Source organism: Asterias amurensis, chromosome 4 (genome assembly GCF_032118995.1).
Source record: "Asterias amurensis chromosome 4, ASM3211899v1".
Lineage (NCBI taxonomy): Eukaryota > Metazoa > Echinodermata > Asteroidea > Forcipulatida > Asteriidae > Asterias > Asterias amurensis.
Genome location: NC_092651.1, coordinates 24181910 through 24208809, shown reverse-complemented (window position 1 = coordinate 24208809; position 26900 = coordinate 24181910). Strand labels below are relative to the sequence as shown.

At 37.9% G+C, this 26900-nt stretch overlaps 2 protein-coding genes across 2 annotated transcripts in view; one reads left to right on the top strand and one right to left on the bottom strand.

The window, feature by feature from the left end:
• Positions 1–8377, bottom strand: part of LOC139935955 (uncharacterized) — a 28989-nt gene extending 20612 nt beyond the window's left edge. The window contains exons 1-2 of the mRNA XM_071930620.1: positions 8073–8377; positions 2167–2292 (exon numbers count right to left, since the gene is read on the bottom strand). Of these exons, the coding sequence (XP_071786721.1) occupies positions 2167–2292; positions 8073–8225 (279 nt within the window). The 5' untranslated portion in view covers positions 8226–8377. The remainder of the gene's footprint in view (positions 1–2166; positions 2293–8072) is intronic.
• Positions 8378–8745: 368 nt separating this feature from the next.
• On the top strand, positions 8746–26518 carry LOC139935968 (ras-related protein Rab-30-like). The gene is made up of 5 exons (XM_071930636.1): positions 8746–8982; positions 16280–16446; positions 17237–17320; positions 18866–19049; positions 19810–26518. The coding sequence occupies exons 2-5, from the start codon at positions 16360–16362 to the stop codon at positions 20046–20048; spliced, it is 594 nt and encodes a 197-aa protein (XP_071786737.1). The 5' UTR covers positions 8746–8982; positions 16280–16359; the 3' UTR covers positions 20049–26518.
• Positions 26519–26900: the final 382 nt, after the last annotated feature.

Below are 26900 nucleotides of genomic sequence, written 5' to 3'. Positions count from 1 at the left end.
GTGCCGTCTTGACTGGCATTTAATAATAAGAAAGGAAATTGCTATTAGTGCAATTTCCTCTTTTTTTTTTTTAAATTGTGTTAAAATTGGACAGGGAAAAGAGTCTAGCAATGGCGTGTTAAAGAGAAACTGGTCCCTTCATGTTGCAACTCTCATCAATACACAGCTCTGGGTCTTCAATCAAGTCTTCTCTATACCTTTGTTTAATCTAAAGTAAAGGCTTAGTGAACTGTGTGCGACACTATGGTACATTAATTGTAGAGTTGGCGTTATTGGCAGGGTTTCAGGAGTGTGACTGCACAAAGACGAAGTCTTAACAATAGCGAAGTGGTCTTCTCTATCTAGAAGTAAAACTATCTGTGGGTGCTACATTCAAGAGCTTTTACAATTGATCTATCACCATACATGGTAAACTAAAGCAGTGTTTCCCTGTCCATTTGAATGCGAGTTGGCCCACCCGACTGCTTCCAGTGACCACGACCTGATACTTCACAGAAGCAACAGAGGCAATTGCCCCTAGATATACAATTTTCCAGTGAAGGTTCCCTTTAACAAGGTGAAAACACCTTGAAACCCTTGCCTTTCCAGGCCTAGTGTACGTTTCGTTTTTGAATGGGCGAGGGCACCATGGCATTTTCTCCCTGATAAAGAGCACCCTATGACAAAAATGTTAATTTCTACTGGAAAATTTCAAGGGCACACAGGCAATGCCTCTGTGACGCATCAGGCCTGCCTTTCCATTACAAACTATCATGCCTAGCCTGGGGCCGATTTCACAAAGATCTAAGATTGATCGTAACTGCAAATAAATCGTAGTTGCTATGAAAATGGTGATGTCACAATTACTATGGTGATACTGGCAATGAATTTGATTGCTTAGTTAAATCAGCCCTTGGACCACCCGTCTCATGCAATGTCAATTTGTCCTTGCCTTATTGTGTGAGATCTGCATTCTTGCAAGTTTATCCTGTCAATTTGGTTTCAATTTTGAATCGACCAGTGGAAATACTGCAGTAAATATGTATTAGTACAGTCAACTCTCGTTACAGGGTCACTGTGACTGGCCAAAGTGCCTCTTTATAGGTTAGTCGTTATAAAAGGTCAGCAAAAAAAAACACCATAAAAAGCAGAAATGAGAATCTGGCTTCGTCATTGTCTCTTTGTAAGCAGAACTTCTATTAACAGTGCTCTTTATGACGAGGGTCGACCGAGTAAGGTTTCTACAAAAAGCTCACCAGTAAATGTCAATTATAATAGGGCCACCAGGGGCGTATCAAGGATCTAGGACCAATTTCATACAGCTCCTCAAGCAGAAAATATTGCTGAGCAATTGTTTGCAAAGCAGAAAGGAGCGGGATACCAGTCACAAATTTAATTATATGTTTGTATGGTAGTTTGGCTGGTAAATTTATTCTGCTTAGTATACTTTGTTATGCTTAGGTACTTTTTGTGCTCAAGCAGTTCTATGAAATTGGGCCCTGGGCATGGGGAGAGGGATGTATATTTTTCCAAAGGGTTGACAATAAGATTTCAATATTTTAAGTATAAGTTAAAACATTTTTATACTATCACTTCCCCCAGACCTCTACTGGATACGCCACCAACAGCCGCATACATATGATAACATACAAAAAATGGCAAAAAATTACAATTGACAAAGACAGTTCACTGCACATAAGTTCCTTAAAGTTCTATTCTTTATTGATTTTAAGAACAATGTGTTTAGGTAAAATTGAGAATATTTCAATTAGGATCTTTAGGTGACTGCTCTATATTCCGACACCCCTATGTTCAGACAACCCAATGTTCCTTAAAAAAAAACTGTGATTTATCCGATACGGTTAGGGTTAAGCCCAGTTCATACTTCCTGCAAATGCAAACGCGATACATACTCGGACGTCACAGGAGCTGAGCACAAGTTATTTGATGCAAGGTATTTGTTGCGCATTTGTAAAGTCAAAATTTATATCGCATTTGCATTCGCAAGAAGTATGAACTGAGCTTTGGTGTTTGGGCTCCAGGGTTAGAAGAGGAAAGTACACCGAGGTTGTCGGAACATATTGTTCGAACATAGGGGTGTCGAAACATAGGGGTGTAACCGATCTTCAAATTGAAGGAAAACTTGAAGGAAAGACTTTGACCGCCACTTGGCTGTTCATATCTAACCTTTTCAAACACTCCGCAGAATGTTTGTACAATATTAGGGGTAAATGCTTCAAGGTAGGAGCTCTTCATGTTCTTGATGACGGAGTCCATGAGGTAGAGAACTGGCAGCTTTTCTGATGGTTTAGCCTGCATAGGTTAAGAAAAACGGTTAATGACATGCGCACATAATTAATGAAAATAACACAAGCAAGAAATTTTTTTCTGATGTGTATTTGAAACAGTACAAATGGTTTATCAAAATATCTTGCCATATGTTCCGACATTATGGTTAACCCCCTTATATTTAAATTTTAAGTACATTTCAAGTAATTTGCAAGTTGAAAGTATTAAAGGAAAACGTTGCCTCAGATCGGTCGAGTTAGTCTTTGAAAAGCGCTTGTAATCGTTTGTTATAAAATGCATATGGTTAGAAAGGTATTGTAATGATCCACACAAACATGCCTCAAAATTGCACGGTTTTCCCTTTACCTCGTCGACTAACATGTCAGCCATAAATGGCCGACCCTGTTCGTTCGCATAGTAAAAGGAGAACCACACAATTTCGAGGCAAATTTGTGTGGATCATTGTTTTCTACTTTTAAAACATCTTTCCAATCATATGCATTTTTTGTAAACGGTTACAAACGCTTTTTATAGACCAACTAGTCTGATCCAAGGCAACATGTTCCTTTAAGCATGGTTCATACTTCCTGCGAAAGCGAAGCGACATCGCATGGCTGTTTTCACACATCTCTACTCTAGCGAACTTGTGACGACAAAATATTGCATTCGCAGGAAGTATGAATCTGGCTTTAACCACATTTTTCAGTTTTTGCCGAAGCGAAAATACAACTTTGTGATTGGAAAAAGACCAAAAAAAGTAAATAGCAAGGCCCACAAATTTGTGAAGTGTTTCCCAATTTCCTGTAAAGGAATTCGATTGAAATGTGATTACTCAAAAAGGAGCCTTTTCAATTAATTCACTTTTCACTGACCATTGAAAAACAAGCCGCCATGAAATTTACAAATGAATTTAGTTAATTTTTATATTTTTACAAAACATGGTCATCTTCTCAATAAAGACCAAAGATGTTAGTAGATATATCAGTACTTGCCAAAATATACTAGAGCAAGATTTCACTGGCAGAGGCCAGTGTCTTTAACTTATATCAATTCAGAATTGTTCTCATATGGATTCCTAAAAAAACAATTGCAAAAATAATAGGAGTTATGTGAAAGAGACAAGACAGAGCCAATGTACAGATTAGAAAGACTTCATTACCAGTGACAGCAAGATGAAAGCATTCCACAAGTACACAGTCTTGCATCTTGAAGTGAAGTTAATGTGATTCAAGTCGCATTTCTCATTAAAATAATTTAAATTGTGACTGCCTGTACTGACACTTGACATTCAGCATGCCCCCCCCCCCCACAACCGCAAGAAAATTGTCTATTTTTTCCCCCCTCCAACCACAGGCTAGGCAAGCAGCTACAAAGCTTGGCTTATATTGAACATTTCCCTGCAACATTGACACAATTGCTGCCATTGTTTTACTGTTGTGCAAATAAATGGGATTTTGTCCTTTTTTTGAAAATTTCCAAAATCTCTCAAAATATATTGTGAGGTAGGGCAGTTCTTCCTTTTTGAACAGTGCCTTTGGCAAAGTTCCGATCCACAGAAGAAGTGACATTTAAGATGGAAAAACTACCTATGACAGGCTTGCAGTATCATCATCTAAAAGCTCCCAAGATTTGGCTTTGGAAATCAAACACAAGGGATCCTCTACATGATGAAGAACAAAGCCTCTCAGGAATTATGCGCTTCCATCAATTTTACACGATTTAACTTTGTTACAATTTAGCAAGAATTTTAAATGTGCAATTTTTATTTTATTTTATTCAACGTGTCACATTAAAACATATTTGTTGTGAAAATTTAAACAAGTTCTAATGTGTACCCATTTTTTTACACAACGCACGAAGTAAGGACCCGAGAACAACGTACGAAGTAAGGAACCGAGAACAAAAGGAGTCCTAGGGACTTTAGACACTATGTGGACATACACAGGTCCACACAGTGTTGTTTACAGTGTTGAAGAATAAGATTTTTCTTCAGTGTACAAAAACAAAGGAATGTCTGCACAGTGACTGCAACACAGAGCTGTGTGTGTGTTGACAAGGCATGATAGGAAACAAACAAAATTCAAAATAACTATCATGGTAATTGCAAGTTCATGTACGGGAAAGTTCTGCTGGCAGGACATGTTCTTTGACAATTATTTCAATACTATGTTAGTCAGTGTAGCCATAGAAAGTTTTTGAAAGTTAAATCTTTATGCAATACGCAGGATGAATGCTTACAAATGCATATCATCATGATTTAAAACAAGAAATGATTACATGTACTAGGAAGAAATTCTTTCTTTCGTTCAGTCGTTTTCTTTTTCAGTTACTTGAGCCCTGGAATTACATAAATTTGTAAGCATGAACTTTATCTTGGTGCAGCGTTAAATTTTTAGAAAGCATCTCATCTAAATGAAGCTCTTTCATCCAGAGACTTTGTCACTTCTTCATTATGTAATTCCAGCACTACAAGTTCTCTGTTCTAAAAAGATTTGACAACCAAAGAATAAATTTGAAAATCAAGTTAAACCTTTTAACTGAAAACAAACCCAAGTTATCCTCATCTGCATTTTGTATTTAAAATGTTTGTTTTTTATGTGCATGTTGAACCACCTACCAAGAGCTGTATCAACCAACAAAAAACATTAAATAGTCCAGAGTCAAGGTTTGTAAGAAGCGCAGCATCAAATCCCCAACATGATAGCATTCTGCAATCCGAAAGCCGCTGGTTGCCTTTGCCAGCTGACACAAGTTGCCAAGTCATCCCTCTTCAGTTATGTTGCCAAAACGGCCTTATCTTCACTTCAGCTTAGAGTACAGGTACATGAACACGGTCAGTCGGTCACCCATCTCATCTGATGAACTTGGGGAGTCTCCGTTTAGATGGTTCACTTTCGCTCGTAGAGTTGCAGACACGCGATTCCAAAAAGCAGCTCTTTTTAAGTTTAAGTGATATTTGTGTTTATCACTGATGAGCCAGTTGTTTCAAGTTTCAAGTTCTTAAATAGTTATTTATGTTTTGGAAGTGCCTCGATATTCGACAAATAATGTGGACTACAAAACAGAAACAAACATGTGAAATAAAAACTGACAAAAGCACACACATCCAGGACTGTATCGGATCAAGGAACTAACAATTTCAAAACTTCATTCATTTTTGTTTTCATTTATTGAACTTCAGCTCAAATTGCTTAATAGTATTTTCCACACAAAGGTTCCTTTTAGATAATATCCTGGACATGCTACTGTTGAGATGACACAGACAAACAATAAACAAAGACAAACTGACAAATCCACATTACTTAACATGGCACACTATCTTTATCAAGTCCGATTTTGTAGTTATCTTACAGTTCATATGAATAGTGAGATAAAAATTTGCAGAGAGGATAAATAATTTAACATCACAATGAAACCGCATTCAGTGCTGATAAAAAAATTTAAAACATCTTTTCGCGATTAGTATTTCAAAAACTTCTATGTAATCTAGTTTCACCTAAAGACAATATCATTGTAAAAAAGCGACAGAAAGAGTTTTTGTGTTGATGTAAAAACTACAACACAGGTCACAGGTGCAGCAGTTATATATATAGGCAAGACTGCCATAACACGAACAGCATTGTGACAGTTAACAACCAAGAATCACAGTTTCGCTTACTCTCAATATTAGCCAGGTACTACTGGCCCTCGAGGGCACCGTACTACTACTAATTCAAAAGTAGCCTTTTAAAACACACGTCATTATCACACCCACAAACTTGAAACACCTTGCACATAAGCAAGATGGGTGAATCCATTCAACGTTGTGTTTACAAAAGCCTACTCTAATTTCTTTTTGTCTTAAAGCAAGTCCGACTTGACAAAAAACACCTCAGTAACACATGATCCAGAAACATTTACTTTATTCACTCAAGAAAAAGGTGGATAAAATATGACATGGTATGTAAATGCTCGTTTTTTCCCTTCCCTCTATGGTAGAATACTAACAAAGACAGATCAAGGATCAGAAATCTATCAGAATCCAACGGCAGCTCACAAGCCCTGTGAGTAAATAGTTAGCACATATACTTTATATAAAGGCCAAGCATGAATAATTAAGAAAAATCTGCTGTTGGGTTTTGATGAACTTGAGGGCTTCACACTTACTTCACAGCTATCCAAATTGTTTGTATGATGTTAATTACTGTAAAACATTTGTGGTTAACCATTTGAAAGAATCTAATAATGATGCTTTGGCTTTGAACAATTGTCCCCTTAAATGCAAAACAGAATAGTATGTTTGTTCCTTTAACAGTTTTTAAATGTTTTAGATGTTCTAACTTAACAATAAAAAATAAAAAAGTCACTTTGATGCAAATGTTTCAATGATGGAAAAAAGGAAATTCTAGTGTGAATTGAACAAGGATATTTCAGCTTTTAAGCTTTCCCTTGCCTTTTGGTTCTTTGACTCAACTAGAAAATAAATTATGAAAGCTAACTTTCCTTGCAAATTAAAATGACAAGAACTTTGATGTTACACAATCCGCAGAGTGATTGGACCGTTTATTAAGTATTTTCAAGATTCAAATTCAGACAATAACCTTGATTTTTCTTTAGCGGGTTAATATTCTAAATAAGCAATAATTACCAGTGAGCTAGACAACCACTCAAAACCAAACCAATCAGGATGTCATGTGCTTCGATCAATCAATGAAAACCGACGATATTAAGGGACCATTCAGAGCAATCATTGCTCAAAATTATCTCCTTTAAAAAAAATTCCTTTGGTCCGCCCATCCCAATTTTTTATCTTGTGTTCCATCGAAATGCAATTTAACTTAAATTAATGTTCTTCAAGCTCAGGATTTTTTATTGGCTTTTCCTGACATTGGGCATGAGACTTTGTACTTGAGAAACTTTTCTTGCATATCCCCATCAGAAATGGAGTTTGACCAGCCATCAAAACAAAGTTGACCAACAATAGACAGTCAGTGACCACTGGGTTTTTCCAGTTAAGGTTTTGTTAAAAAATGTTTTAATTTATTTCTGCATCTTTTGATCAATCCATCCCCAATTTGTTTAGAGAAACAACACAGATTATTCTGAATGGCCTGTACATAAAATGATCGAACAAAAGCCACGAAACAGAAAAATAACTGCTTTCTTCGCTGTGTGAATAGTATGATGGCCCATAAAAGGCATAATAACAAATAATCAAAAAAGGCTAACCACATTACTATTTGTTTATACAGTTTAGTTAGTGAAAATCTCCAAACAATTCAAACAATAAAGTTCCCTGCCGCCAGTCCCAAAAAAGTGGAAGATAATTAATGGGAGCTTTTGAGAAAATATCTAGATATCCCTTCCTCAAAAATGTTGTTCACTGTCTGAACTACCTACGATACGAGTTGCATCGTGGTGTTTTGATGTTTGTTTGTTTTTTCAAAAAAGGTTGAAAATTAACATGGCATGATGGCATCGATTCCAAAACTCATGCAGTATGCACAAACCAAATGTCATGGTTTTTTTTCAAAATACATTTGGTGGATATCAACATGAACAAACTAACCCCCACAATTTCAAAGCCAAAAGAAGTTGCAGACAACCTAAGATCAAGAAGGGTCGTGAAGAAGGAGGGCGCCCTCATTTTCTTTTGTGACAAAATCTGTCGCCGCCATATTGACCCCATTTTGCTCATCGTTACAAAACAAAAGCCCAACATTTTAAAACTAAATTGGCAGGAGATACAAGACTTAAAATATACAGAAAATAATACATATTTAAAGTGATGTTGATGTAGACATTATCTATTAAAATAAAATAACCTTCTGTAGCCTGGCTTCGATGACTTCAACGATTTGTGGGGCGTATTTCACATTCTCTTCGGCCAACATCGTCAACATATTGATGAGCGGTTTGCTGTTAAACGTAAGGTCGGACAACGAGGCCTCGTATTCTTTCTTTACCGTCTCTGCCATGTTGAAACTTGCAGACCACCTACCACGATGAATCAAGATGCTAATAGACACAAATTCGGCGGGGTTTGAGGCGAAAATGTACTAAATTTCAACAAAATATGGGATGTGCTCGGTGGTTTTACCGACGGCCACCGCACGCCACAGCCCCTCAAAAATGGCGAATGCGCACTCCCGTGACTTGCGTGACGCACTAAGGAGCTTTTGAATTAAGTATAAGACATGTGATTGGATAGATTTGTTTGACCATTTTTCTATAAGTAAAACAATCTTACTTTTTAAAAATATTTTAATAAAACTTTTGCGACAGTTTAGCTTTTATTGATAAAACGTTCACTTCTTTTTAGATTGAAATGAACTTTTCACGAACAATATGTGACCAAATACACCAATTTAAATGAAATTCTGTTCAAAATTTATGACCAATCACAAGCTCCGTGACATCCAATCATTTAAACCTTGATACCGTTCGTTATGTATATCACGTGATAATGAGGTCACTTTTTCCAGGAGGTGGATAGATTACAACTTCCGGTTACCACTACTACTCTGATTGACAGCCGTGTTTTGAGAAAGGGAAGGGTAGTGTCTAGAAAAGCGTTCAGTCCGTAATGTCTGTTCCTTCTTTTGTTGGCCGTTGAGAGTTAGATTAGACACAAAGGGTGAAGTTGTTTGACATTGTAAATGCCCTGTTCGTTTGTATACAAATCATTGTCTCCAGTCAGAAACACACGAGCTCCAGTAACTGCACGTCATGATGGTGGGTTCCTTCTTGTTTTGTAATCAATTTGTTTTGTGCATGGCTAGTGTACGCGTGCCGTGTGTTTTTTTTTTTATCGTTTATGGTTTTGTAGGGTGTTTGATGTTGCCGCCTGTCAACTTTGTCAACAAATCAGACCATATCACATCAGACTTATTACAATTTCAATTCAATTCATTTTATTTCCAAAGTTTATGATTCTTTTTCATTCCAGTCCATTGTAAATCTTTTGTATGACTATGAGTATGACTATGAGGTTTGTTTTTTTTTGGGAACAGATTTGATTGTTTTCATGATGATTGTTTATTATTTATAATTGTCCAAAGCAAAACAGTTGAACTGAACATGCTGAACTGAATGAAATGTGTGGTGTCAGACTCAGCAGAATCAGATGGACAGCATAAACAAATTTAAAAAAATCATATCCTCTGCTTACCAGTTTTCACGCTATTATGCCTTTTTCTTTGAATTGGGAAAAAAATAATAATGCCATATATATATCAACCGATGCCCTAATTATCTTCATTTGTTAATACGAAGTATGCAAACATGTATTAAAACTTGATGGACATTGAAATATTCACACCACACACCGATCTTGGATGACTTCAACTGGCCCCGGTTATTTTGAGTTTTTCCTGTTTTCACGGCAAACGAGAAAGTATGGTTTCCGGGTGAAGCCATACATGGAAGAAACATCTGCAGTGACTACAAGTGTTCTTTGAGACTCTGTGTATGACTGTATAGCCAGCAGTTGCCTTCATTTTATTCAAAATATTTTTTATTAAATTTTTTAAATTACCATGGTAACTTGTAAAAAAATTTTAAAAAATAAAAAAGTGTGAATAATTACTGGCTTCAAAATCTAATTTCTATTTATTTCTTTTCTATTTTTTTTCTTAATATTTATAATAAAGCGTATAAATAAACAGTGATAATTGAATCAACAAGCTGATGTTTAAATTTTAATATAAATAATAGTATTGATACGAGGGTTACAAAATAAAAATCTCCAAAAATATTAGAAAAATGATATAAGGCACATGGCTTCTTTAAGCCTCGGTATTTTTTTTCAAGAATGCTCAGCAAAACATTCAGTCACATGATTTTGATCATCATGTATTGTGAATTGAAATAGCTTTTGATGAAACTTTTTCGGTGGGCAAATGATTTTATATGGCCTCAACATTATGGCATAATTTTGTACCTTGTAGAAATGCCTAAAATACCAAACTTTTTGCATTTACAAGTGCAAATGACCAGTGGAGCCTTACGTGTTTCTAAGTTTTGGTCAAAGAAGAGGAGACTCTTTGCTTGGCAAATAAAACCACACAATTTGTATCTAGGGACTGTTTACATCACGCACAGAGAGGTAAAAGATTTGCCACGATATTAGGGACACTTCGAAAACAGGACCTCCTACGATAAATCAAGCAGACCAGAGGCACTGAACCAGGCATTGCGTGCGCGAGTCGTAGAAACTGCATAGAAACCGCCCCATATTCCTTCCCACAACGCATTGCAGTTCTGAATCGCAATAAACCTTATATATGGAGCAATAAACTACTGAAACTGAAAGCCCTTACACGGACCATAGTGACTGTTTCGTGTTTTTTTTTTACTGCTGACAACAATAAAAAAGAAATTTTAAACATGTCCAATGCTAACACGGTCAAAATTATTATGAAATTCATTTGTACAACCACCATGTTAGTGGATACAACATGTATATTGCACGAGATGGAAATCAAACCATATCAATGATTTCGGCCTCTATTTAGTCTATTCCTCTTTTTGAAACTCATTTGGAGCCACAAATCAGAAAAAGACCATTAAAATAAATTGTTAATTAAGTATTAAATTTTATTCTTTTTGGGGGATAACTAGAATTGTGTTAGCCCCCACTTGTGTGGCCAGGATTCAGCTAGTCTTGGCCTCACAAGTGGGGCTAGAATTGTGTCAGCGGTAATTCAAACAAAAATCATCAGGTCCTTTGATATTGGGAGCAATTCCACTGGGACTACTTTTACTATTAGCCAAAGATTATAGAGCGCCGAAGGCGCAATATGCAGAACTCGGGCTGAAATGTGAAATACCACTTGACAACAATAGATCAGTGCAGATTGGTGCAGACAATGACCATTCCTATAAATGGGAAACAAAACATTCACTTTCTGAATTTAGGTATTTCACGCTCCAACAATAGATAGAACTTCAGTTCTGCATCTTGCGCCTTCGCCGCTCTTAAATCTTTGCTACTAGCTACTCATCATTGGTTGAAATTCTCTCCAATTTATATGTTTGGCTACTCCAGTGGCACTGTGCATCAATATATTTCTACACGTATGACCTTCTTTGCGTCTTGGGCCTGGAATTTCATCTTTCTTTTTGGGAGGCCAAGACCATTTTCATTTCCCAAAGGGAAATTCCAGAAGTCTCTGTGAGACTTTTCAGGGGGTGCTAGTAGTGCCAAGTGTAAAGCCACAATCAAATTTCATAGAGCTGCATTTGTAAGCAAAATATTCTGCTAAAAGAATTTCTGATGCGTAAAATTTGGCACGTTGCCAATCACAGATGGTAAATCTGAATTTATGTTTTAGCTGGTACCCTTATTCTTGTTAGCATATTTTTGGTGTGATTGGTTATTTTTGTTAGTAAGTAGTTCTATGAAATGGGGCAAAGGGCAGCAGAGGCCATGACTGGCCTCCCATCAGCTTTGTCATTTAAATTTTTTTTTCTTCTCTTTTTCGAACTTGCAATTAAAACAAAGACAAAATAAAAATGTGACTTATTAATTATATCCAGTAACAATAATTAGCTGTTCCGACCGTCCGTCGGAACAGGTATTGTTTTCGTCAAGATTTTTATTATTTTTATTATTATTATTATTATTATTATTATTATTATTATTATTATTATTACTATTATTATTCTTTGTTTCTCCTTAAATCCCATAGTGTTTGTACACGTTTTTGCGGCAGCCTAATCTCCTAAACCATAATACGAAAGAATGAGTTTATTATACCAAATTGAAGCTTAGAACATAAGCTTAATTCTTATCGTAAAAAATGTTAAAATTGTAGGACCATATCTCAAAAAGTAGACCGCCGATCCTGAAACTTTTTTCAGCTATACACTAGTCCGGTCCTGTGAATGTGATTTCCGACATAAAATTCTGGACGACGTCACCATGACGTCATGTATTGCACGTTTTGTGTCTGTGCACAAACACAATGGCTCTTGAAGTGTAAACAAACCCAGCTTTCCGAAACATAATTTATTCGATTAAAATTAAATTACATGTTGTACACTTCCCAAAACTGCTTTAGATTAAGATATATTTTATTGATGGTCATTTTTAAAGCATCAGAACTTATAAAAACAGTGTAATTATTTTTAAAAACCTGTATTTCCGGGGAAGTTTTTTCAAAGATCATGGGTACGGCGTAAAACTTGATTTGAATAGTCAAAATTGTAAAACTGTTAACTTGACCAAGTCCTTATCCCATTTTCGACCGGTGTTATTGCGTTTTTTTTTTTCAATATACATAGATTTCTTACGGTCACCGACTAGCACAAGTCTAAACTTGTTCCCAAAATTTGACAAGCCTGAGCATGGTGCGTCGTGGACCGGGTTCATTTCAGGCGACGAGCGTGGACGACGAAAATGGACCGCCGGGGATTTGGAATTATTTACGGGTAAAGTCACCTTGTTGATATACCCCGCCGGGGACTATTTGCCAGTATTTCGCGTTACGTTCGGAAATTAGACCATGACAAACAAAAACTCTTTGACAGGAATACAAAAGCAGAGATTTTATTATGCTGACGTTTCTCTGGTGGTTGAGTGGCTCAGTTTTATAGAGCTGCTTATAATAAACAGACAAAACACTTTGCTTTACAGAATTGCAGAAATTGAGCAGAACACCTGGATTCACAACTTGAACATGAGGCATGGTTAAGCTGCTTTTTGTGTTTAAAAAGCTATTATGTAGTTTGGTCCTGGGCAAATGGCTTTTAAAAGAAAGAATCGCAGCGCTTACGTAATCAGGGAATTGTGCTTACGCTAAGCGTATTTAACAGCTTTAGCAGGGAATGTGTTCTTGAGCGTCACAATTCGCATCAAAAAGTTTGCTACAGTGAACTCCTGCGAAACTTTCACTGCGAAAACAGTGACTTAAAAATTTGATTTGCATCCGCAGGAAAAACCGTGCTTTACTTGTGACAAAAGTAGGCAGGGGCGACTACTGTGCTTTAGTGCTAAAGTCGCGACTACAAATTATTATTTGAGTCGCGACTACTGTTTTTCTCTACTCTGTTATAATCGTGTCCACACATCGACCACAAAATTTGTCCCGACTACCTGTTTGGTGAACCAGTTGTGTTGCTTACTACTATTCGCAACATAATTAATATTGCCCTTGCGGCATAGCGGCACAAATCTTGAGAATCCGTACTATATCTCGACAAGTGTCATAGTTAGGTTTGAAGTGCGACTAGTCGAGTAGTAAATTTCACTAGTCACACCCATTCACAACACAATTAAAAATTTGTCCCGACTACCGGTTTGGTGAACCAGTTGTGTTGCTTACTATATACTATTCGCAGCATAATTTATATTGCCCTTGCGGCATAGCGGCACAAATCTTGAGAATCCGTACTTTATCTCGACAAGTGCCTTAGTTAGGTTTGAAGTGCGACTAGTCGAGTAGTAAATTTCACTAGTCACACCCATTCACAACATAGTTAATATTGCCATTGCGGCACATAGCGGTACAAATCTTGAGAATCCGTGTTTCATCTCGACAAGTGTCGTAGTCAGGTTTGAGGTGCAACTAGTCGAGTAGTAAAATTCACTAGTCACCCATTCGCAACATAATTAATAATGCCTTTGCGGCACATAGCGGCACAAATCTTGAGAATCTGTATTTTATCTCGACAAGTGTAGTAGTCAGGTTTGAGGTGCGACTAGTCAAGTAGTAAAATTCACTAGTCACCCATTCGCAACATAATTTATATTGCCTTTGCGGCACAAAGCGGCACAAAACTTGAGAGTCTGTACTTTATCTCGACAAGTGTCGTAGTTAGGTTTGAGGTGCGACTAGTCGAGTCAAGATGGGAACTTGCTTAATAAAAAAGATTCAGTGTTCTGCAGAAGCATTGAATTCTGCGCTAACGTCAAGTGAAATAGACTGCTTATAGCAGGGATTTCTTTTGTTTGTGTGCTTCCAAGCTCGCATATTATTTTCCAAGCTTGCACATCACAGTATGCGGAAAATGGTGATCGTAAGCGCAGACTTTGGTGGTAATGAGAACCATGTAATTTTGCCCTGTAAGTAGGTTTGGTAAGGCCTACACTTCAAACATGTAAAGTCAAAAAAGATTGTTAGTACATGAGGGGAAATCTTGTGAAACTGGTCCAATTTGACTCTGCTTCACTGCGTAAGCAAAGAATTGACACATCAGAAGCGCGGATATTATCGCTTACATAAAGCATATTTCACAGCTTTGGCAGGGATATTTTTGCTGGTGCGCTGGGAAACTAATCATATGTAATCTTTGCTTTGAACTAATTGCACAGATATTTCAGCGCCTGCACAGTAAGCTGAGAATGGTGGTTGTATAATAAATGGCCAGTTTGGTTGAAGCAGACAGAGCCATAAAACTGGGCCGTGTTCTATTGGGGAAATTGTAGCTTGACATTTTATGACAGTTTTGGGCTTTGTGACGTACACATACAAATACAGAGTCAGATAAAGACATTACGGTGCAGAAATCGTGCAATTGAAATGTCTCATAAGAGCGCCCCCTATCGGCAGGAGTAGGAAAATAAAGGAGTATCCTACAAATTAGTTATGTGTTTTTAAACACGTAAAATAATATAAAATGGAAGCTTTAGGATGTTTAGCTTAATTCCTATCATAAAACATATTAAAATTATTTATTAATTAACCACCAGTGACCCTCATTTGCATATTAATTAGGAAATCTTTGCAGCATCATATCTCAAGAACTTCACGGCCGACTTTTCAACTGTTTGTTCTTAAAGACTCCTTGGGGGTTGGAGATTAATTTGAAAAAAACTGTGACCTCAAGTTGACCTCTACTTCCGCGTCAACCGGAAGTGTCACCATATTTTAAGAACTATAAAGCAGATTTTCAAAATATTTTCAGTTATGAATTCCTTAGGCAATATTAACTTTAAAAAACCGTGACCTCAAGTTGACCCCTACTTCCTGGTCAACCGGAAGTGGGACCATATCTCAAGAACTATACAACAGATTATCAATTTTTGTTCAGTTATAGACTCCTTGGGCATTCAAGATTAGTTTGAAACAGCTTTGACCCCATGTTGACCTTTACTTCCGGGTCAACCGGAAGTGAGCCCATATCTAAAAAAGTACAAAGCTAATGTTCAAACTTCAGTTATAGACTCTTAGGCAATAAATATTAGCTTTGGAAAACTGTGACCCCAAGTTGACCTCTACTTCTGGGTCAACCGGAAGTGGGACTATATATCAAGATCTACACAACCGATTTTATAGATTCCTTGGCATTGCAGATTAATCTTTGGTAGCTGTGGGCCCATGTTGACATTTACTTATGGGTCAACCGGGAAGTAAGACCTTATAACAAGAGCTACACAACTTTTTGGAAACCTTTTTTCAGTTATATATTCCTTGGGCAATGAAGCACATAATCCAAGCAAAACAACACGGAACAGCTTCATGTTTGTTCACAAACACTTAATGTCTAGTTTACACTTACAATTACAATTTGATGGGAAATGGTAGGCTATGCCTTTAAATACCCCACATCTTTCCAATGTCTATCGAGCTGGTTTTTGAAGGCATTTGTTGAATGTTGATTATGCTCCAATCAAATACTTTGGGAGTTTGTTCCACTGGTTTATGGACCGATCCGGCCTGTCAATCAAACTGTGCGCGTTCACCCATTTGACCAATCACAGCAATGATTGTGGTCGGTCATGCGTGCGCGTATATTTGGCACGCGCAGCAGAATCATGCAGAATGTCATTGGGAGTGCTCATACACGTGTCTTGCTCACGTGCGCGGTGGGCGGAGCTTAGTGGAAAGCCGGAACGGTCCATTACTCTCTGCGGAAAGTAGTCAGATCTGCACTTCAGTGACTTGTCTAGACTTGGTTTGAACAGCTTCAAAGTGTGTCCTCTTGTATCTGTCTCAGCTAGTTGGAAGAAATGGCTTGCTTGTGTCCTTTCAAAGCCTTTCAGAATTTAACAATAACAATAATTTTGATCATTTGTTTTTTCTTGTAGGAGTGACAGACTTTCCTGGATCTGAAAGGATCCGTTATTAAATCCATTTTACATTACAGAAGACACTGAAGATCATCGCTATGGAGGATTATAAGTACCTTTTTAAGGTAGTTCTAATCGGAAATGCGGGTGTAGGAAAGACATGTTTGGTGAGACGATTTACACAGGTAATTACAAATTACTTAAGGATTTAAGAACAATTGTATTCTTAAAATTGTGTTTTGTACAAAACTGTTTTGTGAATTGGCAGTATTTACAAAAAGCAAAGCACTTGAAATGTCAGACTCCTAAAATGAATTTAGTTTCAAAATTACTGTAAAATTTAATCTTTGCAAAACTTTTTATTTGGGGGGGGGGTTCCGTTTTTTAAAATGATGTTCTGATTTGAAAGCAGTTGCAAGGGGCTTCATCTCCACACCAAGAGGAAACTGTTATCAATTTTTTAGGCTATTTCATTTTCATACTTTCTCGCCGCTGATAATATGCTGAATTGCCATTTTCACTGAAACGTCATCGATTTGTATGCTTCTAATAGTTATAATTGGTTTGTTAAAATCCAGTCCTGATACTTCATGGGGGCAACTAAGGCGATTGCCTCCATGTCCCCTGGTCATTGCCTTGGTGCCCTTAAAATGCTCTAAAATGCCTAAAGGCAGTCACACTGCAGCAATAACGAAAACGACAACGTCGCAAAGAGAACGCATTCTACTAAGTCAAGTAAGGAATGGGACTATAATTGTATCGGTTTGTATTACTCCTGACAGTGGACAAAGAGTCAGAATTCTTTAGGTTATTGTTCCTAGGCAGCCAGTCTATGTGGTTGATAAAAAACAGGAGCGATTTACAAAATTAAAAGAGAGCTGTTTAAGTCTCTCTATGAGGAGTGGAACACTAAGAAATACTGAATACTCTGTACTGAATATTAACTTTGATTTGTGTTCTTTTTCTTTGGTGTAGGGTTTATTCCCACCGGGTCAAGGTGCTACTATTGGTGTTGATTTCATGATCAAGACAGTAGAGATTGGTGGTGAAAAGGTTAAGGTAAGACACTGGTTGAAAGGGACAAGGGCCCAATTTCATAGCTCTGCTTCCCGTAAGCACAGAATCGGCGCTTACGGAAGCAGGGAATTTTGTGCTTATGGCAAGCATGTTTCACAGGTTAGCGGCGAAATTTGACTTCTGCGCGTGCGTACTCCGTGTTACTAGGCATTCTACGCTTACAAGGCTAGCGCAGAAATTCGGCGCTTGCATGTAAGCGGGGAAACGTGATCGCAAGCGCAGAATTCGGCGGTAAGCAGAGCCATGAAATTGGGCCAAGATCTTGTTTCCGATTCCCACTCGCCCATTCAGTCACCAACCCACTATCAGGCCTGTATGCTTTGTTTTTGAAAGGGCAAGGACACCAAGTTATTTTCTATGGGGAAATTGTAAAATTCTACTGGAGCATTTCAAGGGCACTAAGGCAATGACCAGGGGGCACAGAGGCAATCGCCTTCATTGCCTCCATTAAGTATCAGGCTTGCCCTATACTCTCCCACAACCCCTCATCCATCCAGTCAGCCAGTACCACCCTGTGTGCTTTCATGGGAACTTCTTTTTTCCAAAGTTGGCCTCCACTTTTAATGATGTAGGGGTAGTAGGGTGGGTTTGTGTTTCATTAGACTTTACACTAGCACAATTGATCAATTGTTTTTAGGGTATAATTTTTATAAACAGTGTGAGATCATCAAGTTGTAATTCACAGCTGGGTTGATCTCCATTCTTCACTTTCAGGGCAAGCGCCAAACCTGCCCTGGTGGGTTACTAAAAACTGTTCAACCTACTTTTTTTAGTGCTTGTATGCCACTTCCAGGATGCTTAGTACGCGCATTTGAAAATGCAAGTATTTTTAAGCGATTCCATTTCAAATGAATGATGTTTTTACACAGTCATCCTAAACTGCATACAGTTAGACATATCACAAGATCAAAGAAAAATGACAGGGGACCAGTTGCTCTTTGACTTGATGCTTCTTTTGCAGAATACCATACATGAGGGGGCATGTAGAGTGAATTGGCCAACCCCACAGGACTAATTAAAATGTGGTAGATTCTGCCACATTTTAATGAACCAATTCCAGGGGTTATAAGGCATGCTGGGAACAAGTGGCGAGGGGAGTTTGTTCACCCCTGGGAACTATGTTGCGCTTGGGTGCATGTAGAATGCACAGCTTACTAGCCCGGTGGGTTACTTTACAAAAAGCATAAACACAGGACATGACTATTAGGCCACATAAAAAAAAAATTGTTGATCGTCCTTTTTTTCGCGGTTGGGGGAGGGAGGTTTTTTTATTTTTTTTTAAAAGTTTTGTTTTGTGTGTTTTTGATGTTTTCAATAGTGTTTTTGATGTTTTCAATTGTTTTGTCAAACAAATTTAACTCCTAGATGACATTTTTCTGTAAACTTTTTCGAACAACTAGAGATATTCAGACATGGAAAAGAAAAAAATGGGGTCGGGGGGTTTCGAATGGTTGGGCGGGGACGATCAACAATTTTTTTTTTTTTATGTGGCCTTATTATGAAATGTTTATCATTTTTACCCTTTAGCTTCAGATTTGGGACACAGCAGGCCAGGAAAGATTCCGCTCAATCACACAGAGTTACTATCACAGCGCAGACGCTCTCGTTCTAGTCTTCGATGTTACTTCTACAGAAAGCTTCAATGCATTACCTAGCTGGCTCAAGGAGGTCGAGCAGTATGCCAGCCCAAAAGTCATTTCTGTTTTAGTCGGTAAGTGATTATAAGATTTAATTTTTTTTATATTTGTTGATTATTCATCCAACAGAACAGTAAGCACCAATAACAGAAAATAGAAAATGAGAAGAAATTTACAGTTTAAGATGAGGGAGGAAAACCCAAAACCATGTCCACATACAAGGCTCCGGTCTGGGGTGGGATTCAAACCTGGGTCCACAGAGGTGAAAGGCAGGGGAAAGAAACCACTGAGCACAACCTCATCCACTGAGACAACCTGATCCCCTTTGTTGGATAATGGCTAAAATTAGCAGGATTAAAAGAAGCTAACCTTGATTTCGTTTTGTTTGAATTTGATTGAAAAATTACTTATAGCGCTAACTAAAGTGATGATCAAAATATTTTCATAATCAAGTCTTGTCAGAGTACAAACATTTTGGTGTTGAGCCACCATAGCATGCAAAAATAGACAAAGACCAGCAAGAGTTCCTATCTAACCTGTGAAATTTGCTAAGTAAATGTTGATTCATTGCTTACAGTAAGCGAAGCCATGACGTTTTGTACTGCAGGCCTGATTTTCACGATTGCCTCGTCCTTGCCTCCTGGTCATTTCCTTGGTGCCCATGAAATGCCCAAGTGAAAATTTACATTTTTTCTCATAGGGTTCCCTTTACCAAGAAGAAAATGCCTTGGTGCCCTTGCCCTTTTCTAAAACGAAGCATACAGGACTGCACTGTCCTGCAACTTCTTACAGATGTACTTAATGTCAGATCAAACATTACCTTTTCTTTTGCAGGTAACAAGATCGACCTTGCTGCAGATCGTGAGGTCACCAATGAAGAGGCCGACACGTTTGCCGACACCCACGACATGCGCCTCTTAGAAACCTCCGCCAAAGAGTCTGACAACGTTGACAAATTATTTATGGACATTGCCGTTGAACTGACAAACAACGTTCGGAATTCGGATATCAAGAGTACGCTATTGGAGGATCCAATTCGTGACCATAGCAGCGTGTCGTTCTGTTGCCGATAGTGATGACGATGCTCAGCAGTGTTGTCATGGGAGATGTACATCATCGATTACGCCTATACGGGAAAAACATCTGAGTGAGTTATTGCATTTAGCTTACTTAGTTGTAAGATATGTTAACGTTCATCCGCCGAACTAAATTATCCAAAGAAACCTTTTTTTAACCCCTCCTCTTGTCTGGTCATTCAAAATCATATACAGTGATTTTGAATAATCAACCCCAAAAAGTGTAAGGATCATGTCACACGAGGCAGTTTACATGCAACCACTTCCAGGCAATCTCCATGAAGAAAAGGCAATCACATTTGAATAATCTCATATTTCTCTTGGGGATCGTAAGACATTGTTTGAAAAATAACTCATGCGGTACCAAAGTGGTCCTGTTGCATGCACTGCATTTGGTTGCCTCCAAGTTGCCTGTTAAAGTTGCCTTTAGTGACATGGTTGTTGGTTTTTTTGATATTATGTGGTGAATAAATCTACACAGTGCACACATGCACACAGTTAGTTCTTTGCATGGTTGTGCCATCATACACAACCTGCCGTCAATTTCCCCAAACTCTTCATTAATCTTAGGACTTAGGATGAGTTAAGTTCCTTAAGTATAGACGTTAGGACCCATTGAACCCATCCTAAGTTAGGATGAGTTACTTGTCCTAACTCGAGATAGAATTAATCCTAGCCTTTCGTGAAATCAACTGCTGTGTTTTTCCGTTAAATCTCCTCAAATGTTTGGTCATTGCACTGGAGAATGCTACCAAGAGTAGAAGGGTGAAATGTATTGGTATGTACTGTACATACCAATCAGTATGACATACAAGGTCTTCAACCAATTTCGCAGCGCTGCTTAATGGTAAGCAAATTTCTGTGTTAACTGTGGCAGAATCAAATTGCTTAAAGCGTAAGCGTAAGCGTATCACAGGTCAGCAAAAACATAAGGCCAGAGCTTGCCTGATCACTATGGATCTGCATTGTTACATTGGGTTTTTTTTTCATACAGTAAGAACTGGAAGATTAGCGTGCCTTTTCATGTGCTTACGGTTATAATCAGCTATGAAAGGGAAACTTGCACAGTAAAATAAAAAATCGGCTGTTAAGCCGCTCTCTATGACATAGTTGACTCCTACAGATCTATGCATTCTACCATTGAATGATTTGATCTTGTATAGTATAGCAAAATGCTACATAAAATGTATCAGTTGCTACAACAAGTTCATTTGCTACTCAATTAACATTCAGTGTGCACACAACATGATCGGTCTAAATATTTTGCTATGCAAACTTGCTTGACGAAATCGTTCCCTAAATATTTATAAAGTTATACTCTGCATTTAGTGACGTATGGTGCAAGTGTCCATCTTTTGATGTCTGTACACAATGATGTAAATGTATATATTTCTATCCATCAGTATGTTACCTCTGCATAAGGACGCTGAATGTTAACGACAGCGGCTTTTTTCGTCAGTGTTTCAAATATTATAAGTTATCACACAAGGGCGAGTGGAATACGGAAAAATATAGCGCGTCTGCTTTCAATATCCAACTCAGCTTCCGGCCTCGTTGGATATGGGACGCAGACGCGCTATATTTTCCGTATTTCCACGAGCGCGCGTGTGATAACGTATTTATCTTCAAGCAAACTTGGCGCGTAACCATAGAACACACAAGACGCAGGTAGTGATATTAGCCAAGCAATATAGGTTTTTATCACCACTCCATTCTGCGAATCTGATTGGAGGATTAGCGCGTACTTGAAGATAAACGGTAAAAGTGCTTTCATGGTAGTAGTCAGGGCCCAATTTTATATTAAAAAAAAGAAATCAGAAAGAAAAATTGTGCTAAGCAGAAACAGGTTACCAGCCAACATTTCATAACATTGTTGCGACTGGTGCCCCATTCAAAGAAATCTACCTACATGTACATGTAGCTAAGCAATATTTTCTGAAACAGCTTCATGAAATCTGGCCTTGATGTACACTGTACATAGTACATGTAAGAGTTCATTTTAAGACGATCCCACAGAAGTAGTTTTTGTAGAGTTATTTCATGCAATTCATTCGTCTGCATTGTTGTAGAGTGTAGTCAATTACCTGAATATGAGGGTTTAAAGCCAACAGTCTTGCAGCCAGCCTTGTAAAATAGGCAGTGCGCCATATTGATACATCTTGTCGCTAACCCTTGGTAGGGAAAAGCATTAACCTGGTGTCATATGGAAATCTGTCTGCCGAAAATTCTGTCCCCCATATGGGAAATAAACATGGGCTGAAGGACGATGATTCAAAAGAGGGCACTATAAGAAGAAGTTTTTACAGTTTGCCATATGGGGGAAACAGAATCTCCAGCACAGAATCTCCTGCCACACAGGCAAGTCTGCTGCCACCAAGAGTCCAGAAGTGTTTCCGAATCTGGACCCTTTAAAAAACATTGTACTCTTCATTTAATAATATGCAGCATTGATTAATTATTAGAATTATTCACAATGACAAGGCTATTGCATGAAAGTTTGATTTTTCCAGTTATAAAAAATTACTGTGCTTTGAAAAGCCAGAAAGTCAATTTTACCATTATAACAAATTTGAAAAGTAACCTTTGTAAAATGTATTTAAGATAACATAATCAGTTGTTTACTTCAGTGAAATTTTATTAGACTATGTGCAATAAGTGCAATAATATGCCCTTTAATGACCTGAAATAGGAAAAGACAAATTGAATCTTGCCAAGATAAAGTATATTTATTTGTTAATTCAGTAGTTCAGTACAGTATACGTGCAATCCTTGCGAGAATAACCGCTCTTTTTCCAAAGGAAAAGGAAATATAGAAGAGTTTAGTTACTAAGCAAGCATTTTTATTTTGCAATATGATTTATAAGTCAAATAACTTAGAGATTGGGTTTTCATATCTAATCAGAGGTAGCACAGCTGGCTTGTGTGTAAAGCGCTCGACTCTTAAACAGGCCCTGGTCAGACGAGTACGCTGTTTATTAGTTCTCTCCTAACCAACAGGGGCTTTTCTGTAGACCCTCTGGTTTTCCTCTCTCGGGAAAAATTTAACACAAGGGCAATCTCAGGCTTTGCTCAGTGGTCATGTGTTGATGTGGCTGGCTGTTTGAGGCACCCTTGCATGCCTGCAGATTGAACACATTGTAGCCACACCCTTTGCAATAGACCGATCCATTAGGCTCCGCCCATGACGCACGTGGGCAAGAAAATGTGGGCCTCTCCAATGCCTTTCTGCACAACTCTGCCGCTTGCACCAAGCATACACGCACACATGTCAGACTTTATTTGTCAGACCTTCGTTGCAATGGGGCGGAGCTTAAAGGTTGGTCTATTCAGCTTCTCAGCTGCGAGTAAGGATGCATCCACCTCTATGAGTATGTTTAGCCGCTAGCTATGTCGTTAAGTACCATGATTAAATGAAAACTTACATGGGGTATGTTGCTGTTACTTTTCCATGGTCTTGAGTTCTTCAACTGGTGAAGTAAGCGTTTCTAAGCAGTGCTGGACCAGGGGGTTGAGCTGCTTGACAAGAATCCCATTCTCCTTTTAGACGTTGGAAGGGACAGTCCTCCATTAGAAGGTCAGCTTTTTGCAGCTGTCCATATTTCCCTCTTTATAGAGTTATATATAAGAACTAGAGGGCGCACTCGTGATGCTGCCTGCACAAACGTGACGGGACCGCAAGGAGGCACGCGTGCAATTTTGTACGGGCGTTGAATACGAACATAACGTTATGTTTGTGATACTTTTATTTAATAGCAAGTGCAATATTTTGGTTACTTTAGTTCGCAATACAGATGGGTTTTTTTAATGTCAGCATTTTACTCATTATCAGTATTTTTAGTTTTGTACGGTGTATTTTATTCATATAATTTAAGAGAGTGCATCATGATGAATCATGATTCCGAATCTGTTTTTGTATTATATGCATGTTGCTGATTTTAAAATTCAATTTTGGACAAATATTATGCCTTATTCGGGTTCTGTGAGCCCTTATTTTATGCAAATAAGTAAAAAGCCATTACAATCATGTGCTATCCTGTTTAAAGTGTATATCTGTATGTTGTGGATTTTAACTATTTTAGCTCAATACTAACTAGTTAGGTAGTTATTAGAGGAGAAAGTATGTGGAATTAGATGGAAAATCCTGGGGAAAAAACTTTGGTTTTTGTCAGGTTAATTATTAGCATTCCACACTAATAATGTCACCTTTGCTAAAAAAAACAGCTGTCACCTAACATTCAACCACTTACATCACCACTGCATGATCAGCGATATGCCGAACTGTATTACAGTCAGCAGGATGTTCCCGTAAGTTTTCAGTGACAACAAAGATATAATATTGATTGTATTCTAAATTGGCTGGTAACCTGTTTCTGCTAAGCATAGTTTTTGCTAAAAACCAGCTGTCAGATAAACTTTTAACCTCTTACAAGACCAACTGCTTGATTACTGATATGCCAAACTTCATTATACTCTGCAGAATTTCCCATAAGTTTTCAGTGACAACAAAGATGTAACATCGATTGCATTCTACATTGGCTGGTAACCTGTTTCTGATAAGCATAGTTTTTGTGCTGAGCCATTTAATGTATGTAGCTGCTCAATGAAATTGTCATCTTTGGACTTTTTGATGATTGTTTTTAGTTTTTAAAGCTTAAATGTTGGAAATGTTTTACATGAAGTTTTGTTTAAAATCACTAAAAATCAGTTGCCTTATTTTCAGATGTTATAAAACTTAGATATGATGTAGGCTCAATTTTACGAAGCTGTTGTGCAAAATAGACAGCTTAGCAAAAATGAGCAGGGCACCAGCTGTAATGTTGATCATCTAAACTTGTTGGAATTTTGGCTGGTTACCCGTTTCTGCTCAGCAAGATTTATCTTTTGCTTAGCAAGTTTTTGTGCTTATGAAGTTGGGCTCTTGAGCTACTTATAGCAGAAAATATTGCTTAACAATGAACAAGACACCAGTCACAAGTGGTACATCTGACATGACATTTTGGCTGGTAACCTTGTAAGCACAATTTGTTTGTTCTTACTTTTACTACGAGTTCAAATAAGAACAGATGGAGGTGTTAATTTTGTAAAGTTTTTTTTCCAAATAAGGGAGATGTCTTTCTCGCAATCTTTAATTTGAGATCCATCCATAGATGCTAGCAAACAAAATGAAAATATTTAACTTCTACTAATTGCCAATATTATTTATAGATGTTTTAATTATGGTGCTATGTAATTTCTAAATGAATCTATCCTGGTAATGAAACTTGTCATTTGGTGTATACAAGATGTAGTTGTGAACTGTTGTAGAGAAGCATATAAGTAAATATTTAAGTGTACACATTTCTTAGAAACTGCTTGTATGTAGCTTTAAATCTAGTGATGTAAGGAAACAATTTTGCCTTGAAATTGATGTTTGCCCTTGGAAGGACAATTCATTTTCTCAAGGGGCATCAAGGCAGGGACAAGAGCAGTCAATAGTCCCTGTTGCCTCTCCTAGACCCCATCATCTAGTCTTGGTTCCAAGACCGTGATGCTTTTATGTGCAGGACAACCAATTTCGGATTTATGTAAATACAATCTTAGCGAATGTAATAAATGAACAGAGCGGGGGCTGTGTCACAAGTCACAGTACCCTATGGTTTATTTATAATTCTTCAAATGTTGGTTTTGTGTACGCAAAAACACCACGGTCTTGAAGCCAAGATTACTCATCGTCTAGTCTTGGTTCAAGACGATATCACATGAATGTATGTAGATCCCAATCTAAAATCATCCTTTCTATTAACCCAATTCACACAATGCCATCACTCACGATAAAACTTGGTTGTGCCATATTGGGAGTATTATTGTGCATTGCTACTGCGTTGTGCTACTGTTCAGTGCTACTGTGCAGTGCCACCGTGGCGTGTTTCTGTGCAGTAGGCAATGGCATGTGCTGTTATAGAGGTGCAATTTGACATGCATTTTGACTCCCCATTGGCAGACAGTAGAGCTGCATGTGTATCAGTGTTCTGGGTCTAAATAGGGTGCTACAGTATCGATAGTTGATACCCACCTTTTGGTGGATCGCCTTTTGGGGGCACTCATGTACATTGCTGTTATCATTACTGAACCTTGTGTACCAAGACTAATCATCATTAAGCCCAAGACCTAATTTCATAAAGCTGCGTAACCAGAAAATATTGCTTACACACTTTTCTTAGCAGCTCAATGAAATTGGGCCGTGGGTAAACCTTCCACCTGAATATGTATTTATGGCGTAATGTTTATGAGATTTAATGCCTGCTCATTGTATGTTGATGATGAATGCATGTGATTATTTTTTTGTTTGCATTAAACTGGCGATATGCATTTATTGACAAATACAAAGCAGTACAAGAACTATGTCAACTGTCTGTGTACATTTTGTGGTCGTCAGTGTTCATGCTTTAACTGCGCTTTCCCCCACTCGTTTTAACATTGGACAGCCCGAGTTGCACCTTAATATACCTTGTTTGCTATAGTGCCCATAATAAGAGTACATGTAATCAATTATATTAATTTTGGTTTAACCCTGTGTTAGCACTGTATACTCGGTACCTTTCTGAGCTCTGTGAAAAAAATCACAGACATATTACTTGGATGGGATTCAAACCCTCGACCTTTGCAATTCTAGAGCAGTGTCTTACCAACTAGATCACCGAGATCGCCCGGTAGCTAGAAGTACTTTGAATCCATAATTTAACAACAATCGAGATGGAAATTTGCGTCAGGGATAAAGAATATTAATTTTGGTTTCGTCCATTTACACCGATGTGTGCTAGTACTGTATACTCGATACTTTCCCGAGCTGTGTGAAAAAAAATCACAGGC